Source organism: Vipera berus (genome assembly GCF_964194415.1).
Source record: "Vipera berus genome assembly, chromosome: 2".
NCBI lineage: Eukaryota > Metazoa > Chordata > Lepidosauria > Squamata > Viperidae > Vipera > Vipera berus.
The window spans coordinates 110,911,423-110,935,776 of NC_138203.1; the positions used below are offsets into that span (position 1 = coordinate 110,911,423).

At 36.3% G+C, this 24,354-nt stretch overlaps 1 protein-coding gene across 2 annotated transcripts in view; it reads right to left on the reverse strand.

The window, feature by feature from the left end:
* Positions 1–1,467: 1,467 nt before the first annotated feature.
* RIMKLB (ribosomal modification protein rimK like family member B) overlaps positions 1,468–24,354 on the reverse strand; it is a 72,511-nt gene continuing 49,624 nt past the window's right edge. For both annotated transcript variants that reach the window (XM_081317593.1, XM_081317594.1), the window contains 4 exons: positions 22,006–22,236; positions 10,497–10,583; positions 4,499–4,702; positions 1,468–2,984 (listed from right to left, as the gene is read on the reverse strand). In XM_081317593.1, coding sequence (XP_081173719.1) covers positions 2,521–2,984; positions 4,499–4,702; positions 10,497–10,583; positions 22,006–22,236 — 986 coding nt within the window. In that variant the 3' untranslated portion in view covers positions 1,468–2,520. The remainder of the gene's footprint in view (positions 2,985–4,498; positions 4,703–10,496; positions 10,584–22,005; positions 22,237–24,354) is intronic.

Below are 24,354 nucleotides of genomic sequence, written 5' to 3' on the forward strand. Positions count from 1 at the left end.
TTGTGTACAATTCAGTACAAATTGTATGTGACATTCCATTGCATTTATTGTGGTGTAAATTGGGTCTATATATTTTGAAAAAGTTTCATGTGAAAAACATTTGTCACAAACTGTTTTCCTCAAACAGTGGAGAAACTCATATAACCCAAATCAGAAGTATCAGAGTTGTCAAGCTTCTTCTGGAATCAACTTTGTTTCTTGTGAATGTTGCAACACTTTTCTGCCAGTTAAGGTTAATTCTTTGCTCATGTTTCTGAAAGATGTGCAATCCTTTAAAGAAACCTGTATTTTAGAAGGCACACATCTAGTTAACAAAGGGGTGAAAGGCCACAAAGCAAAAGGAAAGAAAGCTACTTGGAGGTTTTCTTTTTCTTTTTGTTTTAAATGGAAACCTTTGTATTTTTCTTCAACCTACACAATATTGCTTTTGCTTCATCAGCTAATACCAACAATCATCCTTCTATTTTGCTTTTAACAATAACATTTAATTCTACAAAAATATCATTATTGCATTTTAAAAAACTGTACAAATAGGCATGTTCAACATTCATGAATGTGGGCTAACACTTTTCTATTTATTCTTAGTGTCTCTGTAAAGTGTTCACAAGTGGTGTTTAATACCCAAGTGAAAGTTAAGACAGCTGAGTGGTGAGGTTGGCCAGTGGAATGAAGCTCAGAGCTCTGGAGGGTAAATTGCTATTCTGAAGCACTGAAACAAAACAACCCTGCACGCAGAAGCTGCCCACCCTCCAAAACCCTTTCATAAGCCAACTTGCTGTTACAAACATTCTACTGTGTTGTGGATGGCTGTTTTTAAAGTAACAGGATTTTATTTACATTTTTCTATAATTTTAATACGGTATATACCCCAAAGTAAATAGATGAGTGAGAAATGGGTGAGGAGGAGGAAAATGAGGCCATTAAAACAGACCAAAAGCTGTTGTTTTGGTTCTTTTACCAAATTTAATAAGAAAATGCACAGCCAGAAGTATCAGGGATGGACTGGGAGAGGAGATCATCAGGCATTCTGGAAAAAAGACTGACGAACTGGACAGACAAAAATTAATGACAAAAACAAAGCAAAATACAGACACATACAAAGGGGCCTGAGATCCACACACTGGTGGTGTTAAATCATATTCCCATTCTGGCTGGGCCTTACTGGCAAAGTGTTTCCCAAAAGCAAAACCTTCTTGTTTCTTTCAGGATTTATCCTTGGTAAATCAGGCCACTTTAGATTTTAATGCCTTCTATAAAGGAAAGCTACTATCAATAATAGTGATGCATTAAATTTACAAAATATAGTTTTGAAATTTGCAACCATTTCAACCCTCCTCCACACCCCTCCCATATTTTCTAGGCATCAGATTTTTTTGTATAAGTTTGTTACTATTAGTAGTGATGTTGAGTAGTAAAGGTATTTTTCAAATTGGGCCCCTGTTAAAGATATAGGCATGGAGAAAGAAGTGTTGGACGAGCATGTATTAAAAATAAAACAGTAACACAGCATATATCTTGCAAAAAGGACTAAAACATTAACAAATACAAGTCAATGCACATTTGTTTTAAACTAGTGTTATTCTTTTTCACATTGGATTAAACATTATTTTGTACACCAAAAGTTAACAGTGCTGTTTATCTCAGTTCTTGTGCAAAAGAAAACATGCCACTTCTGCCATCAATAGCCCAAACTGTATTTTACACATAGTTCCTCCCTTTCCTGACCTAAAGCTAGGTTTTAAGATTATTTTTAAAATCCAGATACATAGTATTTTTTTTCTCCCAAGGAAAGTGAATTTGGTTTTAAATCTAAGCATGTGGCCATCTGTTAATACAGAAATGGCAGAAGTTGCAGGTTTATTTCAAAAGCTCATGTCGAACTAATCAAAGTTGCACCCTGTAAAACTGCTTAAAGTCTGGAATTTCATAGGCCATTGTGGACTGTTTGCCAGGGATACAATTTCAGAGATCTTATTGATAATAGATAGAAATGCTGATATTTAGAACCTTTGAATGAAATAAAAAAATGGCTGTTCTAATTTCTCTCCACTCCTATAGGACATAAACAAAAAGGCATATAATAACAGGAATGAGCTCCAATGAGGTGAGGGGATGGTTGGCAAAGTATTAATTCGTGGGTGCTTTTGTAGCATCAACTTTTCCAATTGCAAATAGCATAAATCAAGATGAAACATTTTCATATGAGTTCAAAGATCATAAGGGCATCCCTATCAAAAACAGAAGTTTTATCGAGTTCTTTTCTCCCATTTCCCAATGCAGACTTTAAACAGAATATTATCAAATGAAAAATACTTGTTAAAAATAACAACTAAACATATGTTCTGTAAGATTAATAGGTAACGAAAGCAGCATTCACAGAACATGCATGTTTTGATTCTGATCCCCATGTTAAAACCCTCACCTCACCTCCATAAGCTGCTTACAATAAACAGCACTACAAGTTGGTTGTATTTTAAAAAAATTTACAAGAAAGTTGGTCATAGTTATTTACATGTGGCATTACTCCACTAGGAGCTTAATCTCATTGGCTATTAGCTGGTTCATATTGAATATCCCCCCCGGCAGCTTGGTGAGCAACTCTCTCTCTGTGGTTTCAGGGTCGCTGTCGACAGAGCTGGAGCTAGCACTCATATTGTCGACAGTGGCACTAGCTGGAGGTCCCAGCTCTGGCTCGCTAGTCTCGCTAGCCGTGGATACCACAGAGAGCAAGGACATGCGTCGTGTCAAGCGACCGGGAGGAAGCAGTGAAGCGGCATAGTCTGCTATGATACCAGCTACATCTAGATTGCAAGCCTTGTCAAAGGCAATGAAACCTACATTTGCATTGGCCTCACAGACGCAGAACGAGCCATCATCCTTCATTAGGAGGTCGATGCCACAGATATCCATCCCCAAGATGTTAGAAACTTGGACCGCCAGTTGTTTCCCTTGTTCACTGAGTGAGCACATCATACCTATACCACCTGGTAACAGAAAGAAAGCTAAATCAGGGTACAATAGTATTCCAACTCAAATTCAATAAACCTACATGAGAGAGTTGTGAGATCTTAATGCTTACTATAATATTGAGTCTAACTTTTAAGAAATTTTGTGAGGATTTTCCATTTTAAATAAAAAAGGAATCTAATTGTTAGTGTTAAAACTAAATGTGTTCTAGAAACTTTGATGACCAATAGAGGCTGATGTATCTTCTTTATTTATCTACATCTTACTTTAGTCATACCATTTATTTAAGTAATTCACAGTTACACAGTTAAGCTTACCTGTGTTTGACAGTGCATTTGCTCCCCACTCTCATCTCAGAGAGATGAAATAAAGATAAGATAGATAAGATAACCTTTATTATCATTTTTTTACTGTGGGCACAATAGCAGACATCAAAAATGAAATTTAGTTGCCCGCTCTCAAAGTGAAACACATACATGACACACATCTAAACATACTATATATTACATATGTATAGACCCACATCCCTACATATATATAAGAAATAAATATTAAATACTGTTCATCTTGAATATATAACGGAAGGACTGAATGAAATAAAATAAGAACATAAAACACCAAAACCAATGAAATAGTATTAACCTTGGAAACAAGGCCCACAAAGAGGAGAATTGATCCAGACTATGGGTCATTTCAGAGTGTCAATTTCCAGATAGAAGAAATGACTAACTATTACTAGTCCAATGGTAGTGTGACACTCTCAGATACTAAGGCACTTGCACTACCCACATAAACCAATGTTAGAAAAACAGTTTTTAAAATTAAAAATAGCAGAAATATCATGAAGTTTCAGTAGCTCATGATCAGGGCAGAGAAAGTTAATTTTTTTGTAAGATTTTGAGGTGAGATTGATTTAATATTGTGAGATGTTGGTATTAAAAAAGGTTCTGGTGATTACACCAGGTGAAATTGCATGATGTTGCCTCAGCACATAAAGTGGCCTATCTACTCCTGCTACTTCTTAACTGTAGTAAATAACAGGGAGAATGATCCAAAAAGAAACTGCAGAGATAATATAAATGTAAAGGCAATCTATAGAAATACAAATATTATACAGCAATTATTTAATTTAGTAGACTTTAAACTTAATGGATAAATGGCTGCTAAATCTCAGTTTTGGTCAACTTTTAGGACTGCGCCTCAAATAGCAGAGACAAATGTATTGTTTGATTAGAGTTCATATAATAACCAATGGTTCTCGTCAAAGACATTTGATGTTATTAGTTATCTTATGTAGAAGCATGTTTTAGATTAGAACTTGAAAAATCTAATTTGCTATTTAGTATATATGCACACTTAGGGTTAGATAGCGATTTATTTCCCTTTTAGTCAATTAAATTAAAGTTTATTGCATTTGTTTCTTTCAAAGTAATCTTTACATTTAAGATAGCACTCTATAAAAATGTATGCCTTAAATTAGAATTTAAAAATTCAACATATATAGTAGATTCAAACACATTTTCATTCTTACCAAGTGAGCAATTGCTCTGCATTCTACCATCTGTTGAGCAACGCAGCATAGTGCCCACGACACGGCCTCCTACCACGATGACACGAACATCTTTGCCATGAGACTCCTGGACATATTTTTGGAATAGATAAGGGGCTTCATGACGAATTAGATGGCTCAGGTCTGCCAGATGGTGTTTGTCTCTGGCAAGAAACACAGCTTTTCCTGCATCAAAAGAACACAGAAGATGAAAACTAGTCAGTGATTTTCCTACCTGAATTTTAAAGAGCTGGAAAGGTACTGTGTCTATACATTCTCAACTTCTGTACTGAAAACATTATCCTGGCAACACTGGTGAATGAATATCAATAAAAATGGCAAAGCACTTATACATTTAGTGCTACTAAAACAGCAAAATTTGGAAAATATTACCTTGAAGTACACTCACAATTTCCAGGTCTTATTCCAGTTCTCACTCCCTCAGTACAGATCTCTCAGTATCCTTCAATCTTGGCCTGTACCATTCCGTGCTATTCTAGTAGAACTAGGTTGCAAGAGTGTTTTGCAACAGGTTTGGGATTCTCTAGACACATAAAACAGAGGGCTGCACCAATCACAGTCTAAAGATGGCAGAGATTCCAAGGTGCTGTTCATGATTAATTGACGAATCAAAGCAAACCAGTCCCAATTAAATTGCAATTGCCAATTAAAATAATTAGTATAGCAATGAAATACAAAACTTATTTAAAATTCTTTCCAAATCAAAGTTCACATTAAATACATTGATTCAAATGTTAAATTTATTAATAAATATCCTTTAGTTGCATACAACTATATTTTGGATATCATTAATAAATAAAACTTATTTCATGCTATCTTAAGGAGGATTTTATAAATAATTAATATTTTTAGCAACTAATATGAAAGATGATGATTCTATTTAAAATTTCTTCATTAGGGATTTACTTATGTATCTATTCAAATGTACTTAAGTCTTGGGTGGTAAGCCTATCATAGATTACAAAACATATTCTAACATAAACAACTAAACTAAATAATTACTAGCAACTAGAGAATACAAAACAAAATCCAGAGAGGGAAATTTACAAATAAGCCTAGGTTCCAATGCTTAGATGAAGCTCTAAGCAAAATATTAACAAATACACATTATTTACAAAAATAGGTAAACTGCATATACTTCTGGTTTCATTCTCTAATAAAGGAGTTTACTACATGAATGAACTAATGCAGATTCATAATGTTTTTATATAAATCAATGGTGTAACCACACCTGGAACGTTGTATGTAGTTCTGGTTGCTACACTTATAAAAATGATATTGTGTAGCTGGAGAAGGTTCAGAAAAAGACAACTAAAATGATCAAGGAGTTTGAAAAGCTTCCCTACGGAGAAGGATTGCAACGCATGGAGCTTTTTTTTGGCTAAAATAGTGAACGAGAAGGGATAGGATTGAGGTGTACAAAATTATACATGGAGAAGGTGAAGCTGTTCTCCTTTCCCAAAATACTACAACCAGAGGTCACTCAGTAAAATTGAATACTGAAAGAATCAGAACAGATTTTTTTTTATACAACTTGTAGTTAAACTTTGTAATATGCTAACACAAGATAATGCACTGGCTAAAACTTTTCTTCAAAAAGGGCTGTATCTATTCCTGAGGGGCACATGACATGGATTTTGTAACTTGTTAACTAACAATGTCATTTTGTATTTTAATTTGACTTATTTTCCTCTTTTAAAATGATGTTCAGGCTCATTACAGACTGGAATGTAGGAAAACTTTTTATTCTATCGCTGTATGGACTGATTGATAGCTTTTAACATTCCTAAACTGAAAAGTTAAACTGGCTGGAGACTATCTGAGATAAGATGGGTGTCTGGTTTGTCTCTTTGTGAACTCCAAACAACCTTTTTTCCTTAAAATGCACAGCCCTTCTGACGTCAGACTTCTTTTACACGAATATGTGTGATATTATGGGATGCAAATATGAAACATGTTTGACTACATGTAAATGATTTCCTGTGCAAAGAGGAAGTTACTTTTATCCTGTCCAATCAACTTTCCTGTTGCATTTTCTTTGTTGTGTTAACTATAGAAAGGAAAGTAAGAGTTTCACCCTTTTCATAGAGGGATCCCACTTTACCAGGTTACCCTAATAAATTGCTCTTAAATGATCTTCCCATTCGGTTGCTTATTGGGAAATGTAAACTGAGGCAGAACCTAGGGCCAGATTTGGCTATCACTCCTTTGAAGGCTAGCTGCTGGAGATTATTCGGCTTTCTTGTACAAGTGGTTGGGCGCTGTGAGAAAACTGCTGGATTAGATAGGGTTTGATCATATTTTTATGTTCCACTATGGATGACCATATTGCAGAGACAGCATCAATTACTGCTATAGGTTGGACCTACTGTTGTAGCTAATATAGCAATTTATTCAATTACTGCTGGGTTTAGAATTTTCTTTTCTTGTTCTCTCCAAAATTTTGACTCCCCATATAGAAGTACTGCAGGGAATTTGTAGTTTTCTATAGTTCTACATTCTACTGAGTTGCAAAGATTTGAGGGTGATACAATAATGTTTTTCTTTCCTTTTAGTGCCTGCGTTTTCCTTTTCAAAAGGTGCTTTTAGCAGACTTGGATGAAGCTGAAATACTCTCAACTTCCTATCTGGGAATCTCTAGGACAGGGGTGTCAAACTGCCAGCCCATGGGCCAGAAGCATCATGCCGAAACCGTGCCCACCCTATTGCCAGCAATGGAAAAAAAGTCACGATACGTTGTGATACGTCATGTGACGTTGTGAGTTTGACACCCATGCTCAAGGATGTAACTCTAATGCTGACTCATTGATGATGCTTCATGGGTTAGTGGTTTTTCTTGCTTCTGCTAGGGTGTTCTTTGGTGAGACAGAGTAGTCCACCTTAATTTATACAACCCAGTGACAGATAAGAGAATAAAATCATACAATAGGTACACGAGTGATATTTTAGAATTGTATGTTATTTTTTTAATCTAGCGACTATTGCATTATTTATAACTTAAATTTCAAAATGTTCATATTACCTATTTTTTTTATGAAAAAGAATGGTTTCCCAAATGCAGTAATTTCATTTTGAAGTCATCGTCAAAAGCAACATTATATGTGAAACTGTACTGAAGAACATCAGGCACTTGAAGAACAGCAGAGTTAAATTGAAGCCTCCTTCTGTAGACTTCTGCAATACCTGCAATATAATCATCTTACATTGCTCTTCCAAGAGTTCTCACTTTACTTATGCTATTCTCTTCAACTATTCTATTTAAAATAGAATGTTTTCACTTGTTTGGGGAAAAAAGTCAAATGTAACTTCAAATTAAGTTATAGTAATTCTAATTTTACAAGATTGGATAGATGAAACTCTTATCAACAAGCTGTATGAAGACAAGAAATACCACTGAGGCTGTAAGGCAGGGGTCCCCAACCCCCGAGCTGCAGCCCACTATCAAGCCACGGCTTGTTCAAAATGGGGCCGTGTGAGTGGCGGGCCGGTGTGCACAAGCATGCACAGCTCAACTCGCCGAGCAGCAGGCCAGTGGGCACACGCATGCAACTCAACACACACAAGCAGTGGGCCAGCATGTATACGCACGCACATGTCCATGCTTGCTAAGTTGAGTTGTGCATGCACACGTATGCGTGCCAGCTCGCCACTTGTGCGGCCCAGTTGTCCTTGCCCACCCAGCCCTGCCATGAAGCCACAAAGGTTGGGGACCACTGCTGTCAAGAGTTACTTATGAATATAATGAAATAAATAACAAGTAGAATAATTGTTTTTCAAAAACTCGGAGAAAGTGGAAGTACTGTATATTAAATAATTATTTTCCTATAAGGAATATAGGCTTTATAATATTTTGCTGCATTTATCTAAACAGATGCAAATAATTAATCCTCAACAAAGTTTAATTAATGTAGGATGGACTTTAAATCCTCATGACAATGAAAATTTAAAAGGAAAGATTTTTACACTGTAACATTACCATATTAGCAGAGACATTCATAGTGGCTATTTACTATAGTTGGTTGAATAGTCAGCCAGATGTTTAGACTAAATTTGACATTTTTATCCACCTAACTAGTCCTTCCCAAAGATCTGGGATTGGAAGATGTTATTGTTTGATGATGTTAAAGGTACTGTTTGATGATGGTGGTGGCATCATGATGATGATAATGCAGAACTGAGATAGAATTGTGCCCGGCTTTTATCATCAGAAACTTATTCTACTAACAGAAATATGACAAGGTATTCCACTACATTCCTCCAGTATCCAAATTATCTGAAGCCAAGCCAATAACACAACTTCTCTATGGTGCCAGGCAAGGCCCTTTCCCAACTTTGGACCACTAGAACTTGTTCAGTGCCATTTCCTAAGATCGGCCTTTCAAGCTCCAAAATCTGTCTCTAATACCACTTTGAGACTAAAGACAGGCCTCATGAAAGTGGAGGCTAGTATGTAGGCAACCATAATCAACTACTGGCTTAGATTATTCTTTTTTCTTTTTGGTTTTGCCCCACTTATTACAGGAGTGATTTTCAGTCTATATGGAATTAAAATAAAAAATTTGGTGACAACTAAAATCTCATCATTGGGACCTTCTCCAGCATGGGATATGATCAGGCTGAAGTTCTCATTCAACTGTATAATAGACACAGAGCACCAACTTGATCTAGCCAGATTCTCAACTTTTTTCACCAGTGAACCCAACCGGTTTTCTATCTCCCTTATGGCATACTTAACAAATCTCGAAATACCTGATCATCAAAGAGCTTTTACTTTAGCACAATGACACACCCTCCCCTCAGCTATCCTTGAAGGCTGATACTGGAAGACGCCTTACCCAGAGAGACAATGCCCCTGTGACTCTAGACATATAGAAACAAAGGAACATATACTTCTCTAATTCCTACACTATACAGACACATTTGTACTAGCCTCAACTCACTATTATTGTATGAATACCCAGGGAGCACAGGACAATTTTACACTTCCCTGCTGCTCTGATACCATCCCTGCTACAATATATAGTGTTGCAAGGTTTTGCACAGCAGCACTTAGCATACATCAGAAAATGACCTGTGTCACAAGTCAGTTTTAATGAACACCTAGATGATTATTATAGAGCATTTTGTAATAGATTTAATTTATATTTTAACATTAATTTATTGCTTTTTGTTTTTAGACTTTTTTAGATTTTTATTTTCATACTTTTTAGATTTTAATGCAATTGTTATTTTTGTATTTTTTTAAAATTGTTTATTTCTTATTCACCTTATGCTGTTCTTTGACCATAATATAGGTTGTTTGATTCCATCCTTTAATAAGTTCTGCTTTATTTTGGAGAAGAGTCTTTTACTAATTTTATAAAATGACATTTAAAAATATATTACTAATACAGTAGGACAGAGTGAGGAGTTGAAAAATATCTCAGAAGGCAATTATAAACCACCTCTGTACTTTTCCACAAAAAAACCTACATGAATACATCCATGAAGTTACCAACAGTTACGTTCAACTCATGGGCATTTTCATGAAAAATGCTTCACTAATTTATTTGCAGAAACAGCCACAAAAGTTGCTCAAACTTGATGATTTAAATAAAAACACATTTAAATTAAACTGTTGGACCAAGATTATCAATGAATTATGTTTTGTGGTAGTTGAAAGAATAAAAAATGTAAAATTGTTATTATTACAATCATTAAATATAAGTGTAACTTATATGACTTCTATAATTAGAGAAAAATGTATCTAATGTTGATAAATGAATACAAATAAGTTAGGAAATGTAGATATATTCAATGTATTCTGAAAGCATGGGTTATTAATACTATGTCATTTTAACAACCATTGCATTTATGGTAAGATATTCTGAGCACTTTGTACTATTTTGCATCTAAAATTTTTGGACAAAACAATTCTCATTTAACACTATAACAATTATATACAGACTCTCACACCCACCTCTATGACCTCGAGTGTTCTTCACGACCATGGGGAACTCCAACACTTCTGCTTCATCAATCATTTTGGCAAAGTTTTCATGACCTCCTAGAAAAAAAAAATAACCAAAGCTGTAAAAAGGGATGCACACAAATGTGAATTTTGGATGTTTTCTTACAATGCAAAATTCTGTTATTCTAGGCTTCCGGTGGCGACGCGACGCCGAAGACAGCCGTTTTCGGGCTGCCCGCTCCGCAGCTGTGTTTTTCCATCGTAAACAGCGTTGATCAGCTGTTTAGATGGATTTGAAGCCCCCTCCTCGGGAGAAGAGGAGGGGGTGAGGCCCCAGGTAGGGGTTGAGCTCTCCGTGGCCGCCTGAGCTGAGAGTTTGGGCGGCTGAAGGATGAGCCCCCCCGAAGCCTGGGTTGCTCCGAGCTGCGCAGCGCCCCTGCTCCGGGATTTTTGGAGCAGAGCCAGGCGTTAGCAACCACCCCTGCCAAAAGGAAATACTTTAGATTATCAAGATGCAGGCAGAGCGGTACAGGAGGTCAAGGTGATGTGGACTCTTATCTTTACTCTCTAGCTCAATGGATTTTATAGCTTTAAAGTGAAAGTGCGCAATAAGTGAAAGTGGGGGAAGATGGCGGCTAAAACATCTAAAGCTCTTCGGAATGCGGGGTCTTCCCTGGTGCAACAGACCTCATTGCAAGCTTTGCTTCCTCCTACACCTCCTCCGACATTGACGCTTAAGGATTTACAAGATGCTCTTGGAAAGCATTCACAATTGATGTCTGACATGATGGGTGAAAAGTTGAAAAAGCTGGAGGAGAAAATGGAGGAGAAAATGGAGAAATTGGAGAAGAAGATGGAAGAGACGTTTAGAGCAATGAGGGTGGACATGTTGTCTATGATTGAATCTGTAGCTGAATGTATGCAACAGCTGGATGTAAAAGTGGAGGATCTCAGTCAAAAGAACTCTATATTAGAAGCAAAGGTATTAGAAAATGAAAATATAAGGGATAAAATGGACGGAGAATTGAGCCTTGTTCAGTATCATCAGATGCAGTATGCTATTAGAATCAGGGGTTTAAAGGAGAATTGTAAAGAAGATTTAAAGCAGCTGATTTCTGAGGCTCTGGAAGGGGTATTGGGCCAGCCAGCATCTGAAATTGAGGGAAATATGGACAAAATTTTTCGTGTAAATTCATGGATTGCAAGACAGAGGAAGTTACCCAGAGATGTGGTGGTCTATTTTACAAAGAGAGTAATTAGAGATGAAGTCATTCAAGCTGCTTATGATACTAAATTGGTAGTGGCTGAGCAAGAAGTCTTGGTTTTAAAAGAGATTCCTCCGAAGATCCTAAGAAGAAGGAAAGATTTTGCATTTCTAGTACAGGAACTTAAGAAATGTGATATTAAGTTTAGATGGGAGATTCCAGTTGGACTGGTGGTGACGCACGAAGGTAAAAGACATCGTCTGGTTACTGTGGCTCAGGCACGTGATTTTTATAGCAATGTGTTAAAAGCAACCCCCCTATCATTTTTGGAAGCTGTAAAGGGAAAGCTTCAAGATGTTGCAGATAGACAGACAGAGGACAATGGTGTTGGAGGGGATCAAGTTACAGTCTCATCGGTTGTTGCAGGAGGCCAGAGGATGACCCGTGCCGCCCCAAGAAGAGCGAGACGAGAGCAAGAGCAAGACCAGCAGAAAGTTATGGAATCTCCAAAGTGTACTTACAGTGAAGCTGTGGGAGGGGCGCGGTCCAAAGAAGTTTTGGGGGTCATGACAGACGTGCTCCAAAAGCTTTGGAGCGTTAAGATTGGTGATTAAATTTTTAAATTAGAATGTCAATGGATTAAATTTATCATAGAGGAGAAAGAAAGTTTTTTTTTAATATTTAACACAATTTAAGATTGATGTTATTTGCTTGCTAGAAAAGTATATTAGGGTTATGGACTAAAAGTATGTGTTGAACACTGCGAGACATTTGGCGTGATACATGCAAGAACTATTTTTGATCACAGTTTAGTTTGGTTGGAGATTATTAAGGTTAACAGAGATAGGCGCTTTTGGCGCGTAACTGAGAATTTGTTTAGAAATTAGAGAAAGGTGGGAGAATGCAAATAGTAGGTGAAAGTTTTTTTTTCTTTTTTTTTGAAATTAATATGAATAAGGACTGGGATTAAGAAAATCTATTCTGAGTAAAGCTCTTTTTGTTTTCCTTTTTCTTTTTTACTTTATTTGTAATATTAATATTGTTTGTATTCATTTTATGTGAGCTAGAGGGAGATAGAATTAATAGTTTATTGTTGATAACATAGGGGTGCTTACGTTTGTTTTTCGATTTTATACCCTGTATTTAGCTCTGGGAAGTCGGGGGGGGGGGAGGAGGGAATGGGGGAGAGGGATAGGGAGGGCTAGATAGGGGTGGGGGAGGGGGGGATTAAAGTCAAAATGTATTGTAAAACTTTTTAAATTAAAAAAAATTCTGTTATTCTAGACAGAAGAAAAATATATTACTCTCAAGTATTCCCAGGTTACTAATAATGTTCAAAAGTTTATATCAAGGGGTAAGGAGAGTTTGAAATCTACACATATCAGAGTTATGGAATTCTTCTAATTGTGTTTTGGATAAAAAAGAATATCCTATAAATATAAAATTATCTTACATTATATTGGTACAAGTTATAGCTTTTCCTCCTACAATTTAAAATGCCCAAGAATAGAGCTAAAATGAGTTCAGGACAGTTAGATCTTTTCTGCACGGCATTGCATTATGCTAAAAGGGCCCAGTGACAGCCTCTGCATGCATTGTCTTGTCAGTAAACAATGGCATGCTATCTATAACCCTTCTTTTGGGGTGAATGAGCTATGTCACCTATTGTAATACATTTTTCTCAAATTTGACAAGAGTGTAAGGATTGGTAAGAGAAGTTTATAATACTTAATTAAAATCCTTTTGGACAATTTTACTGTTTTATTTATGAATATACGTGTATACGTATTTATGTGCGAGTGTAATATATGTATTTTATACTGTTATTCCCAGTTTATATTATACAGATTGCTAATTTTAATTTCTTCCTGTTGTATACTGTATATATGCAGCCTAAGCTGGCCTTTTAGCATATTCTGATCTAATATTGACTTTAGTTATTTTTTGTCTGGTATTCAGATATTCAAATTATCTAAAACTAAATTGACAATTTCATGATAGTTATCATGAAATTGTCAATTTAGTTTTAGATAATTTGAATATCTGAATACCAATTCTTTTGAGCTGATTAATGACCACAATAAACTATAACCTTTCTTAAACAGGAAAAGTTGTACTTGAAAAATCTCCTAGAACAGTGAGTAAATACACAGTGCAAGCGCTATACTATTTATTTATTGGAACATATTAAAACCCACCCCTCATTTTTGTAGATAATCCTTTTAAACAGAGAAAGAAGAAAACACAAAATCCACAGATTAAAATCTGCAATCTTGGGTAAACAAGATATTCAGCTAGCATTAAAATAACTGTGAAGATAGACTTTAGTTTGTGAGAAAGATATGGCAATGTGAGGGCACATAACCTAAAGATTATTATTGTTGATGATGTATAAGAAACCCTAGCCAGTTTGGACAAATCTCAAATCACAAGGAGGCTGATATATGAAGACATTGTTTCAAATATTTTAGGCTTCAAGCAGTTTCAGATCTTAAAGGCTTTGGTTTGAATACTGCATGCAATACTTAAGGTCAGTACTATCTTCAGAATCAGTGTAATGCCATTCTGCCCACTTGCCATTTTGCCCAAATTTACAATTTAACCAATGTATTCAGAACTACTTGAAGCTTCCAGGCAACCTACCAACCACAACCCATATTAATTGGATTAACTGCATAACTGTATGGAGAAATGACTGTTTCACTGTGGCCAAATCATACCCACAAAAACATGAATTAAAATAGAATAGACAAAGCTGTAAAAGTATGGATGTAAACCAACTTGTACTTTCAATGTTTTGTTCTGTGTATCATCTGAAATTCAGTTATTCCAGGCAGAAAACGTGTTTCAATTGTTCTATTTTAGTTACTGTGGTTGGTGGTTGTCTCTTGCAAACTGGGTTTTACTATTTGAATTCTCTTGTGCAATGTTGTGTGCTCTCTGATTGAGCCAGAGAAAGGTGAAGAAATAGGACCTCTCCAGTATGAACAATTAAACTGGCACTGGTTGCCTAGCAGTACATCTCTTATCAACTACTATCATCAGGAACAAAAGATGTTCTCCAAGACAAATAATGAGATATTACTACATTACTCATACCTGGAGGCTTAGTTGCTGGAGCACCTTTTTTTTTAAACAATCTCCCCTTGCTAGATTTTTCTGCCCTTGTAATAGAGGAGACTAACAGTAGCCTGTTCACTGGTCTCATATAGCCAAGAGTGTCTGTCCCACAAACATCAATTTACCCTGGTCATACCTTGAATAAGTCACTTGCTTAAGGAGTAAAACTACTGAGGGAGACTCACTTTGAAAAAGAGACTCCATCTAAGTTTCACTCTAAGAATTACAGGGTGATTCATCTATCTTCTTCTGCATGACTTAACAACATCAATCCATGACCAATAAAGTTTTATGGGCTCTATCTCTGACTCAGCTGAGTCAAACAAGCGTGCTGACTCTGACACCACATATATGATGTTTTGACTAGTAGCAGAGTACAAAGCCCAGGAAAATGAAGTTCTTCTGTTCTTTTCCACTCAGCAAGCCATTGCCTAACTGCCTGCAAGATAAGCTACTGCAGTTTTTTGTAAAGATTCGTATGGGAAAGCTGGAGTTCACGTGGCTGGGTAATGTGGGAGGTCTTCAAAAGAAAGAAGGCAAAGTGCATGCACTACTGCTTAAGGTCAGACCCAAGTGAAGTAAAAGCAAAACCTAGCTGCACTGGTGTGAATGGTGTTGGTTCCTGTTGATCTTGAACTTCCAGATGGCTTTATAGACAGAGTCTTTCTTGAAAGGCATTCCAAAAGTTCCACAATCAATAGAACAAAAGAGCATGCACAGAATATACACAACTAATATCAGCAAGCCATAATCAATCTAGTGTTTTTTTCAGAATTTTTTTTATTGCTATTGGTTTAGTGGTACTTTTGGAATTTTTTTTATTGAAAAGTTTTACAGTACATTTTAAACATTGACCTCACCTAAAACCCACCCTTCCCTCCCCCTCCCCCCCCAACTTCCCCCCACCTCCCCTTAAAGCCCACCCTTCCCTCCCCCTCCCCCCAACTTCCCAGAGCTGAATACAGGGTATTGCCTCTAACAAACTTAAACTAGAGTATGCTAACTATCTATAAATACACTTTAAATCCTATTGCACTTTAACTCCCCTTAAACATTGCTAAATAATAATGCATCTTATTAAATTCTAATATTCATTCATATGCTAAATGAAACTTTTTAGTCCCATATTTAATCTGAATGTAGTCAATCTATCTTCTCCATTCCGAAATGTATCTTTGTTGCGATTGATCTTTCAAATATGCTGAAATTTTTGCCATTTCTGCTAGGTTTGAAATTTTGAGTCCACTCTTCTATAGTAGGCAGATCCTCCTTTTTCCAATATTGTGATACCAAAAGTCTTGCTGCTGTTATTAAATTCAACATCAATTTAATTTCTATAACAGTACAATCTGTAATAATACCCAACAGAAATAACTGCGGAGAAAACCTTATCTTTTTCTTAAATATCTTCTGCATATTCCACCAAATTTTGATCCAAAAAGCTTTAACTTTTTTGCAAGTCCACCATATATGATAGTACGTTGCATCATCACAACCGCACCTCCAACATTTAGGTTGATAATTTGGGTACATACATGCTAATTTTTTGGGATCTAAATGCCATCTATAAAACATTTTATAAAAGTTCTCTCTTAAATTTTGTGCCTGTGTAAATTTTACATTTCTGACCCAGATTTTTTACCAAGTATCCATCGTTATTGGCTCCTGAATATTCTGGGCCCATTTTATCATACAGTCTTTAACAAGTTCCGTTTCTGAATCTATTTCTATCAATGCATTATATATCCTTCTTATATGTGCTTGACTTTGATCTCTAATTTGTTTTACCAAATTTTCATCAGTTGTTGAAATACCAATTTTCCGATCTTCTTTCCATCTAGCTTGTATCTGCCCATACTGAAACCAAGTTTGTACTATCTTTTATTCTTTTAAAATATTGAATGGCTTTAGTTGCCATACATTCCTTTCCAATCTAAGAATTTCTTTATATGTATTATATTTTCTATCGCATGTTTAGGTATTGCCCAAATTGGTATTTTATCATTTAACTTATATTGATATTTTCTCCAGACTCGCAACAGAGCATACCTTAATATATGTGACTTAAAAGCATTATCCAGCTTTTTATCATACAATAAATATGCATGCCAGCCATATAAAAAATCACATCCCTAAATATTCAATATTCTTCCTTCTGTTGAATTGAACCAGTTACTAAATAAAGCTGCAGCATCATAATATAATTTAAAATTGGGCATTTTAAGACCACCTCTTTCACGTATATCTTGCATTATCTTAAGTTTTACTCTCGGTCTTTTCCCTGCCCAAATAAATTTATTAATACCTTTCTGCCATTCCTCCAAATTTGAATCTTTTTTAAGTATAGGTATCATTTGAAACAAAAATAAAATTTTTGGTAAAACATTCATTTTCACTGCTGCAATTCTTCCCAATAAAGACAATTGTAATTTTCTCCAACTGTCTCGCTCTTTTTGTGTTTTTAGCCATAACAATTCTTAATTATTTTTATATAATTTCACATTTGAAGCTGAAATATATACCCCCAAATATTTAATCTTTTTAACTATTTCAAATCCCGTTAGTTTTTCTAGGGATTCCTTTTGTTCTATAGTCATATTTTTAGACAATATTTTAGTTTTTTGCCTATTTATCTTAAATCCAGAAACCTGTCCATATTGCAAAATTATCTCCATTAAATCTATAACCGATTGAGTCGGTTGACTTAATGTAATAACCAAGTCGTCCGCAAACGCTCTTAATCTATAATCTTGATGTTTTATTTTAATTCCCTTAATTTTATTTGAATCACGTATCTTAATTAGTAATATTTCTAATGTTAAAACAAACAGCAATGGTGACAACGGACATCCCTGTCTTGTACCTTTTTCAATTTTGCAAGCTTCTGTTAAACTACCATTAATTATTATTTGAGCTGTTTCTGGTATATTGCCCTAATAGGTTGTAAAAACTTATCCCCAAACTCCATCTTCTCTAATACTTTTAATAAAAATTGCCAATTCAATTGATCAAATGCTTTTTCGGCGTCCAGAAAAATCAGCGCTGCAGGGACTTATTTCTTTCCAAATATTCTAATAAATTTACAATATGTCTCACATTATATTTCATTTGTCTACCACTTATAAATCCTGTTTGGTCACTGTGGATCATTCGCTGCATAACCTGCATTAATCTATTTGCTAAATTCTTTGCAAATATCTTATAATCAATATTTAAAAGCGATATTGGTCTGTAATTTTTAGATTGGGTAAGATCTTGATCATCCTTTGGAATCAATGTTATAAAAGCTGTTTTCCAGGATGGAGGCACTTCTCCTCCAGATTGAATTATTCTAAATAACTCCTTTAAAGGTTCCACCATTTCTAGTTGTAGGTTTTTATAATAAATAGCTGTCAAACCATCTGTTCCAGGAGCCTTACCCACTTTTAGTTGTTTTATTGCTAAAATAATTTCTTCAGCAGATTCATCCCTTCCCTTTGCTCTTGTGTAAGTATAGGGGTATTCACTTCTTGTAGATATCTATCTATATCTAAACCTTGAATTGTATCCCTAGCATATAATTTTGAATAAAATTCTACAAAAACCATTTTAATAATATTTTGCTGAAACACCTGTTTACCCTTATATTCTATTTTGTCTATATTATGTGATTTTTGTTTTTTCCTTAACAAATAAGCTAGCCACCTACCTGGCTTATTAGCATTGTAAAAGGTATTATGTTTAGCATATCGTAAATTAGATGCCACTTGATCTGCCATCAGCATGTTAAACTGCCCTCTTAACAAATTAATTGCTTCTTTCACCTTCTTGTTAGATGGATTCAAGATAAAAGTCCTCTCTTTCATCTTTATTTCCTCCTCTAACTCCTTACACTTATGTTCCAATCTACGTCTATGTTTATTATTCAAATATATTAAAACTCCTCTCATATAAGCTTTACTTGCGTCCCAAACCATTTCAATTGGAGTACCCTTATGCATATTTATAGTAAAAAATTCTTTCATTTATTTTTTACATTCTTCCACATTTTCCTCATATCTAAACAAATTTTCATTTAACCTCCAGGATCTCCTGTCTCCCTTCCCCTGGTCCAATTCCATCCATACTGGACTGTGGTCTGATAAAGTTCTTGGACATATCTTAATCTTCTTGACCCTAGAAAAAAAATCATTAGTAATTAGTACAAAATCAATCCTAGAAAAAGATTGATGTCTATCAGAAAAAAAAGTAAAATCCCTTTCTTCCACGTTTCGTTCTCTCCAAATATCTCTCAATTCCAAATTGTCTTTCATATCAAAAAAAGTTTTAGGCAATCTAGCATGATTTGGAGTACTTTTAAAAGGTCCTTTTTTATCTTTCTGTGTATCCAACACTCCATTCCAGTCTCCCATTAAAATACACGATTTATAATCCCATTGAGTTATTTTATTGTGTAGAAGTTTGTAAAATTCTCCTTGCTGTTGATTGGGTGCATATATTCCAATTAAAAGTATTTTCTTCCCTTCTATTAAAAGTTCAATTATAATATATCTTCCTTGTTTATCTGCTTCAATTAGGTTAGCTGTTAAGTCCTTCTCCACATAAATAACTACTCCATTTTTCTTGTCTGGAGCAGATGCAGTAAATTGCATACCGAATCTGGAATTTATCAAATATTTTTGATCTGATGCACGAATATGCGTTTCTTGCAAACATGTAACATCATTTTAAAATTGTTTTAAATACTGAAATATTTTCTTTCTCTTTTGCGGAGAGTTTAGACCATTAACATTCCATGTTAGAAACTTTGTCACCATCTTTTGCGACTTGAAGCTTTCGGAGCGTATCTTGCAGATCCATAAGCACCTGCCTCTTTGATCTCGCTCCTTCCACTGCTTCATTATTAGTGGATTCTTGAACTGTGATTATAGGATACTGTTTCTGTTGTTCTTGTTGTTGTTCCTTTCGTCTGGTCCCAGCCCGTGTTATTCTTTGACCCTTTGGTTCTTCTAATGGTGCCAGGGGCTGTGCAGTTTCCAGAGTTTGCTGTACTTCTTTTGCAATCAGTGAGGTGATTTCTTCACCTTGCTGTGTGCCTTCCATTTGTGCCTGTTGCGCTCCTTCTTCCTCTCCTCTTTTGAATTCTGGGGGTGGTGATGAACCTGCTTTCAGTACATTACAATAAAAATCTTGTGCCTTCAGAACTGTATTAAGACGATATCTTGTACCTGCATAATTCACCACTATCCCAGTTGGTACCTCCCATCTAAACTGGAGCTGTCGTTTTTTTAATTCATCTGCCAAAAAAACAAACTCTTTCCTTTTTCTTAAAATTCTTGGTGGAATTTCTTTCAAAATTAGGACCTCTTGATCAGCCACTTTAAATCTGTTATGATAAAAAGCTTGGATGATCGCATTTCTGATCGTTCTCTTTGTAAAATAAACAACCACATCTCTTGGTAATTTTCTTTGCCTAGAAATCCAGGAGTTGACACAAAATATTTTATCTATTTCCATTATAAAGTCTTCAACTCACCATCCTAATATAGGTGCCACAGCCTTAGCAAATATCTCTTCCAAATTTTCTTGTGGGTTTTCTTTCAGACTTCTTATCCTCAAGGCAAACTCCATGTCTCTATACCACCTCATCATCAATTTTATCCATTTTATTCTCAGCTTCGCACATTTTAGCTTCCAGTATCAAATTGCTTTGGTTAACTTCTTCCACGCGTTCATTCAAACGCTCAATACAAACTGCCACCCCCTGAAAAGCCAGTAAGATATCCTCTCTTATTTCCTTATTTTTCTCATTAATAAGCTCCGCCATTTGCTCAGATTGAAGTTTAAAGCCTCTTGTAAGTGTTTTAATGTTAATGTAGGTGGGGGTGCTGCGGGGGATGGCATCAAGGTCTGAAGTGTAGATTGTTGTTGAACTGGTGATGCCCCCGCGCTTCTAGAAATGGGAGCTCTAGGCGGTTTAGAAGCCATTTTAACACCCATTAACTTTCGTTTCTCACTTTCACTTTTCTACCCAATCCTTAACTGTTCATCTCACGATTTAGCCTCCAGACTCATCATCTTTGTTTCTCTTCCCTGCACTCTTTCTAAGGTTTCAACATTTTTTTTGTATCTTATGACTAGAACTGGATGCAATATTCTAAGTGTGATCTCACTAGTACACTATAAAGTGGCATTATCACTTCTCATGATCTTGACGCTATCTCTGTTGATGCAGGCTTGGCCATTTTTGCAGCTGCAGAGCACTGCTGGCTCATACTAGATCCCTCTCACAGTTATATATAATCCAAAATAATATTTGCCCTTCAACAGAGTTCTATTGTTTTCTATCACAAGCACAAAATTAGAATCAGAATAGAGCTGGAAGGGACCTTGGAGGTCTTCTAGTCCATCCCCTTGCTCAATCAGGAGATCTACAATTAGGAAAAAAAATTAGTAAAAAAATGTTTATTGTGTTAAAGAACACAACAGCTGGACTGCTATCTGCTATTGTGCCACTTGAGTTTATAGATGTACATATTGTTTATTTAGCTGTTCACATAAAATTGGAGATATTACACTTGATCTTAATCAAAAGGCTGAGACGTGATATGGGAGAAGAGATAGCACTTTTTTTATGGGCAGCAACAAGAAATAGGAAGACAGTAAGTTGATATGGGTTAAGCCGATTGACTAAATGAGCAGGGATGAGAATTCTAGAAAAGAAGGTGATGACTGCAGAACCAAGATTATTAGGTAGCACTGGCTGCTAAAGCCTTGTTAGTTCCAGAGGAAACTAGGGTCAAGACAAGAAATAGAAGCAGTTGAAATAAAAAGTCTTCCTCATGAGAAGGACCATATCTTCCTCATGAGGCTAGAGAAAACTACTTATCAGCCCAGGAGAGATTGCCAGCCAATATAAATGAACACAGAACATAAAATAACAAACTTGGAAGGCACCTTGGAGGTCTTCCAGTTCAACCCTCTGCATAATTAATGCTATTCCTTGGATTTAAATGGGGAGGGGATGTATACACACACACTCATTCTCAGTTGCATGAAGCTGCTTGTGTTAAAACTAAATTACAAGAAGGGACCTGTTGAACTATGTGTTGGATCATTTCCTGTCAACACAAAAGCTCTGAAGATACACTGAATGTTAGTTTCAGTTAATATTTTACAGATGCATAATAATTGTGGAATTTTTCTTGGCTTACCATAAGAAAAAGTGTCTGGAAGAGGCACACCATGACCAGCCAATTCTTGGAATGTCCAGAACTTGTTGACACAATTAAGTATGGCTTGTGGACGGTTCATTAGCCGGCAGCCTATCTTCTCCAGATGGCGAAGGACTGTAATATCACTATCACTCTGCACCCATGGTGTTGGTACACGAACCACCACTACTTGTGGGTAAGCAGTGATGAGTTCTCCATTGACCCGAAGACCTGCAGGAAAGAGTAACAAAAAGATGCAAATTTGATTAAAATCATAGTTAATAAAGAAAAAGCACTATATTTAATCTATCAGAATGGTACACCCAGTCCCTTGAGCTTTTGGAAAATGACATACAGCTGTTTTATTATGTCATACCCCATTGCATCAGAATTTACACAATTTTCACACAAAGTCCAAAAGTCCTGGTGGTCTGCATAAATAAAAAACATTATAAATTACATACTATGTATACTACAGTATAGATCAGTGGTTTCAATCTTTCTGGCACCAGGGACCAGTTTTGGAAGAAAAACTGTCTTCCAGACCTGGGGGAGGGAGGGTTTTGCATGCAACCTAGGTCCGTACATACACAGACGAAGCTTCACTTCACTCGTCTGCTATTTGCATGGCCCAGTTCTTAACAGGCTATGGACCGGTATTGGTACCAGGTGTTGGAGACCCCACAGTATTTACTGTACTTACAACATATATACTATATCCTCTCTCTGTATGTCTTGAATGAATTAAAACACTAACAAGCCAGTTATAGGACACTGGAACTCTTGAAAAAACATAACTTAGAACAGTTCTGCTTTCTTCCAAGCTTAGGACACCTCCAACTACGGTGTGCACTTTTCTGAATTTGGTATCTTTGAAATGGCAATATTTTTCTTGGAACATTTTGAACTTGGAACAATCTGTATACTGATATTTGGGGAAATTTTCTATTGCTGAATAGTAAATACCTAGTTCCATTGCATCAGAACATGAGCTCCTGACTTTTTATTACTTTTTTTTTTAGAAATTGTATTTTGTTGAATTGTATTGTGCAGCCCTTGGCACTCTCTGAAATTTACTGTTTGTTTTTATTACCCAACCACATAATATCTTCAATACTCAACTGAATTCTATTGTATTCTTCAATTGCTGTATTATGGCCTTTTTTGCCTTTTGAAGTTTGGATACTATTTTATACATTCCTCTTAATGTATAAACAATTAAATCTGTGAAGGTTATGTGCCAATAGTCTTTCTAATTTCACTGCTTATTTTGTTTTTACAATGAACTATGTGAGGTCAAATCTTTTACTTTTGTCTTGCACAAAATTTAGTTTAAAACAAGTGATGAGAAAAAAAGCTTGCCCCTCATGGATGGAAATAGATAAATGAGGAGGTGATAGTTGATGGAAGGGGGTGGGGTTAGGCTTATATGCTGGGAAGGCAGGGAGAGAACTGAATTGCTTTGAGGCAGAACTGGAAAGAAGCCTGGGGAGCTTGGGACGTGCTGAAGAAAAAGGAGAGTGATCCCTGAATTAGACCCTTTCTAGTCAAGTGTAAAAGCTGAAACCACATTTACTGGTCACCTGGGACTAAATGGCTCTGGTGTGGTAACGGTATCTTCTACCTCGTTTGTACCATGCAAAACTCTGTAGTTCCTGTCCCTCTCTCTGCCCTGCCTCCACCTGGTACTGGTGCCATGGCCGCAGGCTGAGGCAGGTGACAGGGCAGGAGTGGTGCCATGCTGCGGCCCCTGCCTTCCAACCTGGTCCTCCAGCAAGCCTGCCACATGCCACCCCAACCGCGACAGCCCCACCTCCCTCCTGCACCTCTGCCTCCACCTGTAAATAAGATATTCCCCAAAATAAAACCTAGTGCCTCTTTTGGAGGAAAAAAAAAGACCAGGTCTTATTTTGGGGGAAACATGGTAGTTGGGAAAACACCATGAATTGCCTCAATTTTCTTAACCTCAGTCCCAGCCTCTCCACCACCTGGGTGTGCTAATCATGCACCAGGTGCAACCTGAGTCCATCAACACAATGATGATCGTCCTTGCCTCCAAGGGCACCACAATCTCCATCCGAGCTATCGTGGGGATGATGGTGCCACTTATCATCGGGTCGTCTTCCCTTCACTGTCACTCTTCTAGAAGACCAGACCTTTCAGGGGCTGATTGGAGTTCTCTCCTCCTCACTGGACTGAGGAGAGAACTCAACGTGTTCTCTCAATTTCTCCTTAGACTTCACAGGGGATATTTTTCTTGGATTGGTTGGTGGGTGGAGGAGTAGTTACTGGTCATGATGTGAGGCATTCAGCTGCTCAATGAATCTCCTTTCCACAACCAAAGCTGCC